The sequence below is a fragment of the Leuresthes tenuis genome, unplaced genomic scaffold, assembly GCF_036924035.1.
Source record: "Leuresthes tenuis unplaced genomic scaffold, fLeuTen1.0.hap1 SCAF_4, whole genome shotgun sequence".
NCBI lineage: Eukaryota > Metazoa > Chordata > Actinopteri > Atheriniformes > Atherinopsidae > Leuresthes > Leuresthes tenuis.
The window spans coordinates 2,701,167-2,718,136 of NW_027325358.1; the positions used below are offsets into that span (position 1 = coordinate 2,701,167).

General features: G+C 43.0%; 1 protein-coding gene across 2 annotated transcripts in view; it reads left to right on the top strand.

The window, feature by feature from the left end:
• neurl1aa (neuralized E3 ubiquitin protein ligase 1Aa) overlaps nt 1-16,970 on the top strand; it is a 64,564-nt gene that overhangs the window by 22,235 nt on the left and 25,359 nt on the right. Inside the window, exons 1-3 of one of the 2 annotated variants that reach the window (XM_072384084.1) lie at nt 1,317-1,536; nt 12,744-12,994; nt 13,103-13,424. In XM_072384084.1, the coding sequence (XP_072240185.1) occupies nt 1,503-1,536; nt 12,744-12,994; nt 13,103-13,424 (607 nt within the window). In that variant the 5' untranslated portion in view covers nt 1,317-1,502. Of the gene's footprint in view, nt 1-1,316; nt 1,537-12,743; nt 12,995-13,102; nt 13,425-16,970 lie in introns of those variants that run through there. The other variant, XM_072384083.1, reaches the window with a different exon arrangement.

Genomic DNA, 16,970 nt, shown 5'->3' on the forward strand with positions numbered 1-16,970 from the left:
ATGGGGAAATGGGAACGAGTAAATATTATTACCTGCAAGGTTTGGTGGGTAATCCTTTAAACATAAACATCAATGTACAGAATTGTGCAGACAGTTGCTGTAAACTCCCTGAACCCACAAGAAAATGCTCTCTGTGCACTTTGATCGCACTTCTTAATGACCTAAAAGTGCTTTTTAAACTTTTTTAAAAACTGCAATTGTCTCCAATTCAAGCATTTTGTCTAAAGTTTGGAGAAAAAAACAAAAGTTTTCATTCAATTATAATTGTTTAACTAATTAAATATGATACATAATCTAGAAATGGCAATTTTATTTATATAGTGCAGCACATTTCATGATGTGTCAACTAAATTAGCTTCACATTAAAAGACAAAACAGAAACATATTCATAGGAATGCAATAAAATGGACAACTTGAACAAAGATAAATAAATGAAAATACAGCACCATCATTTCGCTCCTGTGATAAGACAACAGTCGATGGCTGTGTTGGCCTGACTGGCTTCATAGTCTGACCACAGCCATCTGCAGGGCATACTTTAGCCAGCCAAAGGCTGGATTACCTTCTTTGATAGCCCCTCCCCCCAAAAGGTGCACTTTATCCCTGTAAACAAAGGCGGGGAACTGGGCTCGGGCCTAACTCACAACCTGCCAACTGTTCCCTTTGATAGACACATCTGAGGCAACACTGACTGCTGCACTATATGTATCCATGTCAAGTAAAATTCAGGCCACAACCTCTTTTTTTTTTTTAGATATCTAACATCCCTCATGCTGTCCCCTCACAGGGGCACTATCTCAGTGCTGCAGCGCCTGCAGCTTCAGGCCTGCAGCAAACACTGGTGTGTGAGACTGAGGTCACCCCTGATATGTGATGACAGCTTAAGTCAGAGGACCGACTCTTGAGGGGTCACCCGGTCTGTCTGCCAGGGGCCTGAAGCACATAGGGAAGCGTGGAAAGTGAAAGACTGAGTGCTGAGAGTAAAGAATGTGCACCACTTGCCCTCTGAGGTTCTGGAGCCATTCTTAGTCTCAGACTTGTTTCCCCATTTTAATTTGAAACAACATAGTTTTACGTGAATTGGCATTGATTTAATTATTCAATTAAATAGTGCACGTAAACATGATACGTGCCAGTTATTCTATTCTCCACTGTCAAGTGTCCACCTCATGGCCCATAAATAGCCGCTCAGCGTGGCGGGGACGGCGTTAAAACGCGCCCAGCCTGAGTCTCCACCTTCTATGTAAATACCAGTGTGAGTGAGTGGGACCCGAGGCGGAGAGAGCGCTCTGTGAATGAGGGGGTGGGTGGGGGGGAGTTGCCTTCACGGATGTGCGTCCCTGCGCTCAGAAGACGGAGGTGCGGGTCTCTACGGTGATCCAGTGTTTTGCATCTATTCGGAGGAGAGAGGCGATAGGCTACCTTTGGATGCAATCATGTCACGAGCTCTGGGTTGTGCCACAAGAACATCTGAATAGGCTAATCCATACAGGAGACACGCGATGGGAGGCCAGATAACGCGAAATGCCTTATACGGTAAGGAATAAATGTTTTTTTTGCTGGTACTGGTCTGCGCCTTCTAATTCTTATTGCATAATTGAGCCTGTTCAGGTTTGGTTCCGAGGTGTTTCATTCATAGGCGACTGTTCGCTGTTCCTCCTGGACAGGCTGTTATCAGGCAGCCACTCCAGCCTATTCTTTGGTCACAGTTACGTCACTCTGATCATTAAAACGCGGGTCTGGAGACGCGCAGCTGTGTCTTCTGATAAAAGCGACGCAGCAAACAGGATGTCACCACCTCCCCGCGCGCCAACAGGGACCTGAATCTATAGTCTGCTCCTGTGAGGTGTTTCTGCAGGAGCGGCTGGGGTTTCCCTCAGCTCTGTCCGGTGCCGTAGTTTCCCTTATAATAAGCGGGCACAGTGCTGTGCGTTGGGAAACCAGTGGATTGTTGTGTCCTGTGAGCTGACGGTGAGGCGGAAGCCTCCATCTGACATTATGTGCAGCATAAGCTGACTGAACTGAAAAGCACTGGGTTTTGGGGGTTGTTTTGCTAATTTTTAACTGTGTTTGAGGTGTTGAATGAAGAGCTGCCCGTCAGACTGTTAAAAACTGTTGTGAGAGTCAACAGTAGCTTGTGGTCATAATATAGGCCAGCATCAGGATTTATGTGGTCACAAGAAGCAATATGGCCACTCACAGGCACATTTTTTTTTAACAACAAACACCAAGTACACACAGCAGCCCCTATCTCCACCCCCCCATCTCCACTGTAACCAAATTAGAAGCCAATAGAAACACAGGAAATGACCTGTGCTGAGCTATAAGGATGAAATCACTCCACCTCTCCTCAGTGGTGAACCTGTGAGAGGTAAATCTGTGACCCTGCTCCTGCAGCCACCACCTGATCATTCTAATTAAAGCCTCAAGATGAATCCAATTACTTTAAGCGGGACAGACAGCAGGAAGAGCTCCTTTTCTCCAGGATCAAGGTCAAACACCATGTAAAAACAGTGTTTGTCTGTTTCTCCTTCATATACTGTAAATATTGGCATTATATCCACATTATAACAGCTGCTGTGTAATCACTAGCAGCTATTAACAGCTTCCTTTATTATGAAATTAGATTCTAAAATTAATATTTGGCTGGATTTGTTTACTACTTCCAAAACTTTGGAAACAAGTACATAGTTCTGATATTGTTGCACAAATGTGCATTATAGTAAAATATTAATGTGTCTTACTGTATTCGCAGGTGTCTGATTAGAGAGATAAAGTTTAATTTTGGTCATTTAGTTTGAACATGTGTTAAATTAATGTGGTCGGGCTTGTTATTGGAATGATTCTGCAGTACAGCAAGATTTCAAAACGATGATAAATGTTCTGAAAGTCCCATTTTTTTCTTTATAAGTTGCTCTTCCTCGAACCTTTTCAGCCTTTTCCATGTTCGTAGATGGAACATTTTCATGCCTGAACGTATCCGTTGGCTGCTGGCACCGGTCTTTGTTGGGCTCACACAGACATATTGTCTTGATGTCATTTAGAAGGAGTCACAGCATGTAGTTTGTCCAGCAGAGCGACCCTGGCATCGTTTGAAAGGCTCTCAGCTCCGTCTGCAGAACATAGAGTCGGACACTTACATATTTATAATCTGTGTCAGTATTGGCCCCAAAAATCCAGAGCTGGTTTGAGCCACAAATGCACTTTGTTCCTTTTAACATTCGTACAGTTCTGGTGTCACATAGACTATCTGCTCATCATTACCTGTTGTTCCAGCCATTGTTGTCATGCAGTAATATACCATTTATCCTGTTTTATTTACTCTTGACCCGGTTGTCTTTGAATAAGTTTTTAAGTGAGCTTTACAACAGCAACCTGATCATTCTGGGAGCCAAAAACTTTGAGAACCACTGTTCTGAACAGTAAACTTTTTCTTGGTTTAAGTACTATTCTGAGAGGCAACAACATCCCTGGAATCCTGGACTAACGGCCTCCTATAACTCTGCAGCAATCGATTTAACAATTATTATTTAAACTACACCTCCAGAAAGACCTTGTGAAGCATTTTCTCAGATGTAGATAAAATTGCTCAATAGCTGAATGCTTACAGACTGCAGATCATTCACGATAAATGTGCTTAAAATTACCACCGAGAAGCATCAGCAAACAGCTGTAATCGACTGCAGATTCCGTGATGTCATGCTCAAGAAGCAGTTTTGTTTTTGCATTTAGCTTCATCCTGTTCCATGTTTCCATGCCAAGCTGTTCCCTGTCTGAGGCCTGTTCCTCCAGCACTGGTGATGAAGTTCTGTCCTCTTGTCCTAGAGCCGCTCGCTGCTGGTTGGGAGGGAGCTGCCTGACTCTTAAACACAGAAGGTGTTTGGGATTAGTTGTGTGTGGGGGGGGGTGTACACTGAGGCCCGTTCCAGGCAGCACCAGAACACTCTGACTGACCCATAAATGTTGATGATTGATTTGAACAGTTGTTCGTGAGCGCGATACGGTTCTGTTTGAAAGCGAACACGAAGAGTCTGTTGTGCCAGTGGGAAGAAGAAGAGTGGGTTCAACTAAATTTAAAAATAAACTACAACTGTTGCCATGACAACCCGCATCCATTGATAGAGAGCACCTTCTTTCTTCAGCTGCTTCTTTCTGGGACAGAGAGGCAATCAGATCTGAATCCTTACAGATGTGTTTTTATTGGGAGGGGGGGGGGGGGGTAAAAACGGAGCCAACGAAGAGCTGAAACTCACCATCCACTGTGCAAAAAGCAGTCCCCGTTTTCTTGAATGTTCTCACTTCATCCATCCAGAAACAGGTTGTGCACTTCTGCAGGCTGTTGTTCCCAGGTGTGAAGCATCAGAGCACATCCAAAAGGCGTTTGCTGAGTCTGTTGCATAATTGAGTCTGCTGAGTGTGTGGGAGCTCCACTTCTGTGCTCCCGATTGACTGAAAGCGGGTCAGTGTCTGAGGCTGATTCGATGGAGCGTCTGGCTGCATCTGAACTGAATTAGATTCAAATGCAAAGAGAGATGCTATATAACAAGGTAAAGATTCTTAACTGCTGGGAATCACATTGGACCGCAGTAATGTCATGGGATGTGCCTCAGGTTGTTTAATGGGAAATAAAGCCGGGTGGATGATTCATTCAGGATCCACTGAAAGGACTTTGTTTTTCTCATCCAGATTTTGTCTTTCGACCCCTTTGTGAGTTTTGGAGCGAGGGAGGCAGCTTCAATCAGACCTGGACTGTTGCTATGAGGCCAGGGGTGAGGTGGTGTTGTCAAGGCTGTGTGTCAGCACCATCCTTTCTGTTTTTTCAGCACAAACATGTGCATCTTTGCATCCTATGTAATGGCTTCCCATCAGTAGTGAAAAGCATCCTGTCTGCCGCCATTAATAAACGCTGCATATCATTACGCCTCTCCACCAGCCGGCTGTCTTTCACTGCCAGAGAAGGATCATTGAACTCCATTTTCTTCCACTGCATGCAGCTTTTGGATGTTATTATTTATTGATTACTGTTGCGTAATCCTGTTGGTGAAGAGAATGCAGCAACAGCAGGATGACTAGTGGACCGTAGTGGATGAAATCAGCGAGACTTCATCGTATCCATCCTCTCACCTTTCACCGCCAGGTCATTTCTCTGTGAATTATTAAGAAGAAAGTCTCTCAGCAGTGGTGAGGCCCATCATTGGCCATCGCAGCACCTTGATTTTGATTGTGTTATAGTTTTCAATTGTTAGTTTATTCTTCCACTTTCTAAAAATAATCTTTAGTTATAACCCTCCATTCAATCATTGATGCGTTGTACAGGTGTTTTGTGACATAAGCACAGGAGCATTACAGCTGGACTTGCTGTGGTGTTGGCTATAAGCAGTAGGTGCTGCTACTGAGGAGCTAACACTGCTACAATGCAGGAGTATCACAACAAGGAGGCTAACAAGAAGTAAATCAGTCAAAGCTGCGCAGTTTCAGCTCGTGTTTTACTTTAAAGATGATCTGATGCAGCAATTACACCTTCTTTGGAATCCATACATCATGCAGATGCCTTTAGAGACCGACTTGTGCCAACAGCTCTTTATGTTTTTCAAAAGCACCACTTGTGTTGGACATGACATAAATTGAAAGGTGCACAACGTGTTGAAACGACACAAAAGCATTCGGCATGTTAAGTGCTCCAGTTTACCTTAAAGCAAGATGGGGGACAGAAACAAGCTTTAACACAATTAAAGACTTCATGAACGAATTATTGTACCAAAAATTTTAACTGAAAAGATTTGCGGGAAGAATTGAGTCTGAATCAAACATTCCTGGATCCAGATCCAGTTAGACATCACAAGTTTAGTATTTATAAAGCTGGCGACATGTATTTGTGTCTGCAAATCAGTCGGGGCTCTGCAGACACGCATACACTTTTATTTATATCACTTTAGTGATCAGCTGTGCTGTGGCTTTCCATGCACATAATCAGTCAGCAGTACATTGTTGAGCTTAGAATAACACCGATTCTCTACATGGTCTCTACTCAAAACAAGCCTTCATGTTGCTCCAGTGCTTCTCGTCTTCTTTCTCTGGTATGCCGGAGCTCCCCTTCCACGCACTCAGCCGTGGCTGCAAATGTTTGGGCTGCACGTGGTTGACCACGGAGGGACCCTCACGACCAACGCCGATGAGAATATTTACATCGCACAGGCAAAAGCAGAGACTGTGGGTTACCTTCAAGTTGGGCTACACCCCACATTTGGTAAAACGTTTTAAGCCAGTCTGCCCATGACCTCTGGTTTAATCCTGTTACCAAAGGTTAGATAACTGCCTTGGCAGAGGTAGTTAATTCAATTTGACAGGTTAAAGGAAATAAGGAGCAGCAGAGTGATGCGTATGTTATGTCCTGATTTTTCGTTGTTGGAATTAAAAGCTACATCCCGTAAGCCTTTATTAGTGACCAACTTGTTGCTTGAAATATTTCCTCTGGTATCTATTCTTGGCCAGATAAGAATCACATAATCTAATTGGAATTTGAGATAGTTAGCTGCCCAGATGCATCTTTAAAACGGAAACAGACTAATCTTACTTCAAAGTGAAATGACAGTGAGGGATGTTAATGACTAGTAATTGATTGTTCAATAACTTGAAAAGACTTTCTACCCTCCAGCAAATGGAATTCCAGAAGAATGTATCATAAATTTGCTGTTGTACCTTGTTGTGCCACAAAGTAAAGCCTCTCACTGTTAACTGAGAAGCTTACCTGGTTCTGCTAAGGGTCTGTAACTCGATGCCTTGTCAGAGACGTGCTTCCACTTCTTCGAGCTTTGACTGCACAGGTCATATTAAGCTTATAGCTAATTTCTGTCTGACAAATTAAACCAGAAAAACTGCTTTCTCCTCCATGCTCTTGGTGACAGTGTCTGCTTGTGTGACTGACTGCATGAAAAGTAGCTGCAGAGATGACATTGGTACCCGTCAGTAACTTAAAAAAAGATGCTGGTGCTCCGAGAGGAAAAAAAAAACTATGTTGATTCACATCTTTATTGTGTCAGTTTTGCTAAGCAGCCTCTGCAAAAAAAGTTGTGAAAATTCTCTGTTGGTTGTGAGGTTTAGCAAACTGTAGAGGGCTAATGCTAATGCTAATGCTAAACTAAGATTTCCAACACCGGAGAGCAACTGTAACTTCTCCCAAGCAACAGGACTGTGATTACACTCTTCCAGCAACATTAAAGCTGAAGCGGCGAGATGCATCAGTGGATTTTAGTGCTGGTGATAAATGAAGTGGGTGTGGTGCTCTTGGGTCACAACGAATCAAATAGCCTGGCTTTTACTTTATCTGCCTATAAAATTCCTTATGAAATGTTATTAGGAACTTAGCTGTTCATGATTGAAGTGGATTTATCAGCATTTAGAAGAAGGTGTATGCATCTTAGTAACTGGTTAATTATTGATTGCTGTAGGCTATCAGCTAAGAGTAGTTTATAGTTTTAAGTGTCAGGATCACCTGATGCTGCTCTGGCCAATCTCATTATGAAGGTCCTACCCCCACCGATGCAACATTACCATGGGAACGAGTCATATATCACTGCACCAACACTGAACAAATAGATCTGTCATGATGTTGCCCAGCAGCCTGTCAATCCCTTTGGTTTCCACCGACATAATGAGCGATGACTGCAGTGAGTTCCTGGTACCTGTCCCCAGGTAAAACAGCAGCTACAGTTACTGTCAGCAGCCCAGGCCAACAGGCTATTGGGTTTCACATGAACTGCCTGTAACTGTGTAGCATCTGTCACACATGTTTGGAGATGAGTAAGAAGAGGAAACATTATACCTTGTGAACCACACCATAAAAGTCACCACACATAAGCTGTGTGCGTGTTCTGAACTGGTTTTTTAAGCCTAAACGATAATGGGATTGATTAATAGTTGCTATTAAAGTGTGATTCATGTCACCGTTGCTTTTTCATCGGGCTGGAATACTATTTTGTCATGAGTCAGTGGGATTGAATACATCATGGAGACAGAGCAATGTAAACATCATTAAGAAGCTGTTTGTCGCTGCCCTGCAGGCTGGTTGGTGGTCTTGTAAATGACTCCATCAACATATCTGTAAAGAGAAAAATCTAATCAAGAACTTAAAAAGTTTTATTTTATACAATGTTTTAGTCTTTCCTGACTTTAAAGCCGTACATGATGTCTGTAAAAAGACTGTTTGTCATTTGATGTTACACTTTACACTGCTTATTCCCTTGTTCTAAATGGCTTAAAGATTTAAAGTGAGCTACACATGCCATATGTGTGTGTGTTTGTGTGTTTGTGTTTCGCTTAAGTCTCCTGGGATGAGCGTTAATCTGGGCTTTACTTAGCAACAAGTGCAAGGAGTGGGTTGGCATGTGGGCTACCTCTACCTCATAAGCACCGATGGGCTGTTTTGATCGAATGCTACAGAGTTTCCAAGGAGCCAAAATGAGGCAAAACAGTGGAGATCTTGGTGAATGTTATCAGCAAACACTGGCCAAGGTTTGTTTTATTGTACACCAGAGACACTTTGTGGCTAAGAGCAATAGAAGGAGAAAGCTTGGATCTTTTCACACACCCTGTGCACCAGCACTGCCTCCATGTACTCAGCCTAACTCACCGTGAGAGTCTTCAGTTTGGTGGTTGGCTTTAATTGTTCTTCAGAACTCGGGGGTGATTTGCAAACACTGAACAAATATTTCCTTAGTTTTCTCCCACCTATAAAGTCCTTTTTGCATCCGTTAGCTGAAGTTTGCTGAGACAGATAAAAAGAGACAGTGATGGGCTGCCATGTAGCTCAACTGGTTGATCAGGCAGTTGATCCCATTCTCAGCCAGTCTGGGTTTGAGTCATGACACGAGGCCCTCCGCCTGCCCCCTTTCCTGTCTCACATCTTTGAAATAAAGGACACAGGTGGCACAAACTATTGCCTCTCACTCGTCATCAGCAGCCAAATGAATTGCTGAGAGATTAGCTTACTCCTCCACAGAGATGTTCATGGGGGTACGTCGGGTATTAGCTGCTCACAAGAGTGTGTTGTGATGAGGGATTGGAGCTGGATTGGAGTGTGTTATTAGAGGGATAACGAGCGCTACACTGCAAGGCAGAGGCACACCAGCTTCTCACCTAGTTTGTTCCTAATAAGACATCCTTGACCTTTGCTAAATGGCTCCTGTGAAGCTGGTAAAACTGCCTGATAACACAAGCAGAAAGTACAAACGCAGGGTTATAAGTGTCAGCCATCAGGTTGATCTCAACAAAAACCACTTACAACAAGGGGTCATGTCTCAGGCTGTAAGGACATGAGTTTACACCTGGATGTGTGTTGCTCAGGTAACTGGAGGGCTGACCACAGCCATTACCCCTTGAGTCTGTATGAAACAAGAACTGTTGGGTAGGAAAATTGCTTTTTCACCCATGAAAAGACAATTTTTTTTCTCATATATGACTTCAAAGCTTAGCTGTTCTTTTGTTGTCACATACTCTTGGGTTGTGTTCAGACGGATGGCGCCCTGGGCGAAACACCACAGGAAGTGGTGTTGGCCTGTTGCTACAAGTTATCTGTGAATAGAAACCCCTCAAAATCAGTAAACCTGGTTTGACTATATCAGGAGCGGCAAAAGATATCTAACTGTCTACAGTGTGTTCTATCTGGTAAAATTTTAACTGGGGAACAAAGTTGCTATGAAGTAACTTTCATTAATCCATCTTCCACACCCACTTTATCCGATTCAGGGTCATGGGGATGCTGGAGCCTGTCCCAGCTGCCTTTGGGTGGTAACACCTTGGTTGGGTCGCCAGTCCATCACAGGGCCAACACAGAGACAAACAACCATTCACTCTCACTCCTACAGCTTGTTTAGAATCACCAATCAGCCTAATATGCATGTTTTTGGAAGGTGAGAGGAAGCCTGAGCATCCAACACTGGAACAGGCTCCACCCAGAATCCTTCTCGCTGGGAAGCGACCACACCATGCATCATGCAGTCAATCATACTATAAATGTTAACTGAGACAGTAAGAATGGTTAAAAACATCTCAAAGAACTAACAGACATGTGGAGCTGGGACAGCCTGGCTGGTATTCATTATGTGTCTTCATGCAGACCCGGAGATAAACACTGATGCAGGAGCAGGAACTATGTTCAAGACTTTTGAGTTTTCTCACCGTTTGTGTTTAATCTCAAACTTTGCAATCGCAAATTTCCACAAGCTTAATAAGAGTTGAGAAAGATAAAGATAGATTATCTTAAATCTCAGATAATATATTACTACCCTTGGAGGCCCAATCACAATTCTTTCCTTTGGCTTTACCCCTCTGTTTTTGGTCATGTCCCCATCCAAACACCCCCAGCGCCCTATATGAAGGGCGAGACGATCACCATTCTTTGATATTACCTCGGGGGGGGTGGGAATAGGCTGTAAAGGTGCCTGGGGAGTTGAGTTTGCTCTAACAAAGGATTAACACCCTGTTTAATAAAACACAGGAAAGACTTCTGTCATGTTCGGTTCACCCTAAAATCAACTATAGTTGTGGCATGGTTTCATTTGAAATAACTTCTGCTCACGCCTGACTGCTCCAGACCAGCAAACGGCTAAAAAACTGATCATCAATTAATCAGTGATTAGGAGCGCATGGCTGCTACTTATCCTCTTCATTTCTGTGGAGCAGTAAGCAGGAAAGGTAGACTTTTCTCACATTTTAAGACACGGTAAAGACCTGATGAGTTTAATTGTGTGTAAAATCTTAGAATTAAAAGAGGATTAATTCCTTCTTTATGGGAAAATTGAATGGTAATGTTTTCTTTCTCTTTAAACTGATAATGCACTTTGGTTGAATGTACTCCTGGAAAAAAACAGTCTAGATTCTGGGATGATAAATATATTTTGTTGTGTGTGTAAACAAAAGGCATCTGCCGTGTTTTAACTGTTGGCTGCAGAGTGAGCTGATTAAGACCTTTAGATATTAAGGGTTGCTAAGAAACGTGAATTCACACATAGCCTGTTTCCCTACACAGCAGCTGCGCCTCTTTAGAGCTCACTAATGCATTCAGCTCAATCTGCCTGGGACCACGTGTGCAGCATTCAGCCCTTCTGAGGCACTGCCTAAGACAATGGCTCCAACGGTGTTCTTGGTCTGGGGCCAGATTGAGGTGCAGGCACGCTTACAGGATGTGAAACTGGAAGGGTCATTACTAGATAAACACAGTCGGACACAAAGACACGGAGAACACAAAGCAAGTAGTATTCTGGGACGGGAGCTGCTTGGTCTTATCGGGACTCCACAGGACATCTGCTGCTGCTGCTGCTGTGTTAGTTTTCATCTGTTCAGAGCCTTTTACAATCAAGCCCTCCACTGTGATTATGACAGTGGGAATAGAGTGAGTCCAACACACCATAAACTTAGCATGAACCATAACTTCACTTTGACGTTTTCTATTACAGATGTTTTTGTGAGGAGGGTGCAGTGGAATGAAACATTCTCCTTTACATGTAATAGAGGAAGAACTTATCTTACATTTAATCTTGTTGATTGATGACTCACATTTTCTTCTTCCCAAAGATCCGTATCCAAACGTTTGGTCTTTAGATACTTTGACTGGGGTTTGATTAGGTGGGAAAATATCCGATAACTAAGATGTCTTGGGGTAAAACAGATTCAATCTCTCAGATTTAATGAGATGCAATGTCCCTCTTGGCAGAAATCATACAAGAAGGAACCAATTGAGACAAACAAGATTTATCTGGTAACAGTAGCCTGAATAGTCATAATCCAACTCAGCTGTGAGTCAAACCGTGTTTAGAGTGGGGAGTAGAATTATTCATGTGTTATATACAGTATATATATGTTGGCTACTTGTAAATGCTGAATAAAAAGGAGTCTGATGAATAATAAAGATAATATATTGTTCACCAGCTGAAGTAAAAGCAGACCTGACTAGATGAGGGAGAAGTTGATACATCAAAGGCTCATTAAATAAGAAAAATGAGTGATTCCTACTTTACTTTTCATCGAATTCCAGATATTTCATTTAAGTTTTGTTTTCTCAACCTCATTTCATCTGTGAATATACACATTTTTTTGTATTTCAGGCTGCAACAACTTTTTTACAATGTCGACATTCCTTTTTATAACACATTTATGTCTTAGTCTATGAAATTCCAACCAGTTTCTTTGAATAGTTTAATGATTACAGATCTTACCTGCAAAGATTGTATGTAACAGAAAACAGGAAGGTGGCAAAACAAGAAATAACTCAGGTTCCTACTGCCTGCAGTGAAATTAAGGCAGAAATGTCAGGTCCTCTTTCATCATTCTACATCTTCACCAAATTCTAATCATTTTATATCCCACAATCAAAACATAAGGAGTCATGTTCTCTCTCGAGGCTAAAAACTTCCCTTCAGTTCATCTCCAAAGTGCTAATTGAGCCACTTTAATCTGGAAATGGGCAGCTTTTGAAAAGCAGTGAAATTTGTTCCAGTACACATTGTTTCTAGTAGCTGCTCATGTCCTTCTCTGCCACTCTCACCCAGACTCAGCTCTGACACTTCTGTTGCTCATGCATGTAATTTCCAAGTCAGTCAAATCTTTGTCTGCAGCTCCTTTCCCCTGCTGGTGAGGAGCTGCTATAAGAGCTGTGCCTGAAAGTACTTTTCACTGTTATTTTCTCACAAAGTTAGAGAAAACTAACTGTTTCGGTGCTGATCTCTTCATTTTTCTGTCCTCCCCAGACTCCTTTGGTGGCCCGTTCCCATCCACATCACATCGATGTCACCACAAACCCAAGAGGTGTTTGCCCATCCAGTACGGCAGCGTCGGTGGTCCCGTTCCCATCAGCCCACTTCTTTTCCATCCAAATGCCAAGGGATCCCAAATTGTTATGGACCTGGCGCAGAAAACGGTCAAGAGGCAGGCCAGCTTCTGCAACGCCATCACGTTCAGCAACAGGCCCATCGCGCTTTACGAGCAAGTCCGCCTCAAGGTATCCTTTGACAGAAGGAAGAATCTTGTTAGAAACCATTCTGCTGTTTAGGGTCAGTTCCTAAAACATTTGTTTTGTAGACTAATGTTTTGATTCTCTTCCTCTCAGATCACTAAAAAGCAGTGCTGCTGGAGCGGAGCTCTGCGTCTGGGCTTCACCTCCAAAGACCCGTCCAGGATAAACCCAGACAACCTGCCCAAATACGCCTGCCCCGACTTGGTGTCCCAGAGTGGCTTCTGGGCAAAGGCTCTGCCTGAAGAGTTTGCCAACGAGGGCAGTGTTATTGCATTTTGGGTTGATAAGAAAGGCAGAGTGTTCTATCGCATTAATGAATCCAGTCCCATGCTGTTCTTCAGCGGCGTCCGGACAGCTGAACCCCTTTGGGCCCTCATTGATGTTTACGGTCTGACCCGAGGCGTGCAGCTGCTAGGTAAGAAGGCCCCCAGCCGGGCCAGGCAGAGGCACCACAGACATGTTGGCATGATTTAAAAAGGAAAGGGGTTTTATGTAGGTTAAATATTAGGGCATGTAATGGGGCTATGAGCTGGGCGACTTCATTTAGTCTTTAATCTGACCATAAAACTGTGGCATAACTGCTGCAAGTCATCTATAATAAATCGTATCCTGTCATTTTCCCACTGAGCTTATCGAGATTCAGGTGCACCATGTTAAAGCAGAACTCGGTAACTTTTTGTTGCACTTGCTGGAACTGAGACACAATATCTGCAGCAATAACTCAGGTTGCTCTGCCTCCTCGAGCCTTCAGGAGTCCAACCGGTTTGAATCACTTTGCAGAGCTGAAGCACAGCAGAGAGGGACCTGAAATGCGTATTTGTCCAGATTTGTAAGCTAAATTGACCTTATCAGTGTTACCAAGTTCTGCTATTGTTAGTGGGCTTTAGAGGTACCATCAGGATGATTCTGTCATTTATAGACGCAGACAGATTATGGCTCTGCGTCCAGTCTTGGTGTTAAGCTACTTAAAAAGGAGGCACTTTCTCTAACTGATGGTGCACACAAGTCACCTTATTGTGTAATGTTCTTATCCAGTAAAAGGAGGAATTCTGCATCTTGAAACTCTATCTTATAAAGGTTTGATTGAGGTTATGGAGCCTGCTAGCATCTCTGGCGCTGATGTTTCCACCTCAGCAGACCTCAGCACGGTAGATTGCACTCGCACTTGCAATGTGGTGGAACTCCTAACTTTTACCACACAGTGAAGGATCTGAGCTTTCATCTGAATCCCCTGCCTGTAAACAGCATCAGTGTCTCTGCTTTAATCCAGTTTCACGCTCGAGTGGACGCCCAAGTAGTCTTTCACAGCTCTTAATGTTTATAGGTTTGGATGCTATCCTTCTGAGGTTGACCACAGTGGTTTGTTTTAGTGATATTTAAGAGCAGATGATGGCAGCAGGGCTAACAAAGCTAACAAACCAACCACTGCAAAGTCATTAGAGAACCTCTTCAGGTTGTATGACCTGAAGTTGTTCTGGAAGGCTGTGTAGAGATGAACTGAGGCCCAAACCAGCTGAAGGTACCATCCTGAGCAGCTTAACCTTCAGTAGAAGAGGTCTGATGCATTGAAAGCACTGGGAAAAGGTTTTTTTCATGGTGTATTATCGTCACAGAGCCAGTGTGACCTTCCAGGTGAGAGCAGCAGCAGATGGATAACAGCATCGTGACGCTGATATGCAAACCGATGGATGTCAAGAGCAGGTTTCATCTGTGGTCCAAACATGTAGAAAACATGCTGCACATAAATAAATCCATCCTCTTCCACTCATTTCCCAGGCTCTGGAATAAGCTCCCCCCCCGAGATGCGTCTTATTTCTGACCTGGGCTTCTTTAAATCTGGGCTTAAAACATATTTATTTCAGATGGCTTTTAATACCCAGTAGAATGGTGACTCTTTTATATTATCTTATTCAATTTTGCTGTATTTTATTGCGTTTACTGTTATTTTATTGTTTTGTACTTATTCTTTTCTTTATTTATTATCTGTTGTAAAGCACTTTGGTACCGAAATGGACTGTTCTAAAGGGCTGTATAAATAAATTACATTTACATTTGTGATCCCAGTAAAAACAGAAAGGAAGCAGCAATTTCAGCTTCAACTGAAAATACTTAAAAATACTTAAATAATTCTTTTGTTAACTGTTAACTTTGTCGTTCTTATCCGTGTAACAGTTCAGCCCTGGTCTTCGGACCACATGTTTACCCAAAATCTGGATTTAGCTGGATAATGCATGCCATACAGACACTGCACAGCATCAATTGGAAGAAGCTTTGATGTACGAGAATGTGCACATGGAGAGATTGAGCGCTGTCATCCCCTCTGCTGCTGTAAAAATAGAGCAGGGGTTAAATGTTCCATAGATAGCACACTTGATTGAAACAGCTCACCGTGCTGATCGAAACTGAAATCCCCAGTCAGCTCAGGGCGAATGTTTATGGTCTCAAGCATGAGGGAATCCATATTTTTTTGTTTTCCCTCAGTTCGTCTGTGCAACAGCTGGAGCTTGGGCTTCATCATTCAAAGTTCTTTTACCATATCCAGCATCTGTTTTGACACATTTCCATTTGCAGACAGAAAAAAACAAACGTCAATATTCAGTGAAAGAGGACTGCAGACAATGGTTCAGAGACCTTAGAGCTGAGTTGACTGACGGAAACCTTAGAAACACTGCTTTAAACAAAACCGAGGTCTCTCTTTTGAGTGGTTTCTACTGTCTTTTTACAGTCAGGCCATATGCCGGGCTGCCTACAGAACAGGATTCCTTTTCCCCAGGGGGCCTGCTGACTGACATCTGCTCCCACAAACAGGGGCCTGTGCAGAGGGGTGGAAAGCTGCTGAAGATCAACATAGAAATATATGATCTAGATTGGTCATAGTCCTTTGTGATGCTCTCTACGTCGGGTTTCTATGTGCAGCGCTCCGTGACCCTTTCCCTTTTCTGGGATAAGGTTCGGACATCCGAAGCCTCGAGGAGGTCCTCTTTTTCATCCTCCTTCAGATTCTCACTCAAGGCCAAAGTGGGGAAAACAGCATTCTCTTCATTCCTTTTGATTTCCGCTAAATATTCCCAAATTTTGTTTGGTTTTGATTGAAAAGGCTTTTTTTTTTTTTACAAGTGTAGACATTTTATCCTCAAGCTCCTTTTTTTTTACTTTAATTTAAAGGCATTATCACCCCTTAACTCAAAGCCCCTAATTCTCTTTAACTTACTGCTCTATTCTCTGCGCCTGTGATGAACAAATTTCCCCTCCAGGATCAATAACATTTATATTCTTTCCATTTAAGTGTTTTCCTGTGAGATTATTCAGTGTGCCGCCTAATCCCTGCGACATAAAGATTGAATTAAAACTCTACGGTGGATTACATTTCACCCTCAGACATTTTGTTCTGCCTGTGTGCGCTGCAGCCCTCTCATTATGTAAATTAGCTGTTGGGCTGTGATCGTGTCTCCATTCATGGGACAATGAAGCTCACACCTTCAAAAAGCCTCTTCCAAACACTGTGGCTTCCTCCAGTCTACAGCTTCAACCCATTAACACGGCTTAATCTCAGTGTATGTTAACACAGTTCAGGTTTTATATTTGACACTTAGGCTGGCGCTTTGCCAACGGTGAAACACTCAAGCCCGGTCTTCACGTCTGCCGGTACCTGTAATTACCTGCATCCCTTTGTCTTCACAATCTGTCAGCACTGACATTTTCCCTCAATTATGTCCACAGATAATCACCGATGCCAGCACTTATTTGTAAATGATGACAGCTGTTCTTGTGAGATGCTAAACTGCTCATTTTGAAGAACCCGGAGAAATATCTAAAGGTGTAAATGTACCGTAGGTCTGTTCAGTAAAAACACAAAGATAGATTTATATTTTGAACCAGCTGCTACCCTCACATCAGAGTGCTTTTCACCTCCAGCTGGGAGAGTCACTGTCAGGGATGGGTACCGACACTGAAGTGCTGA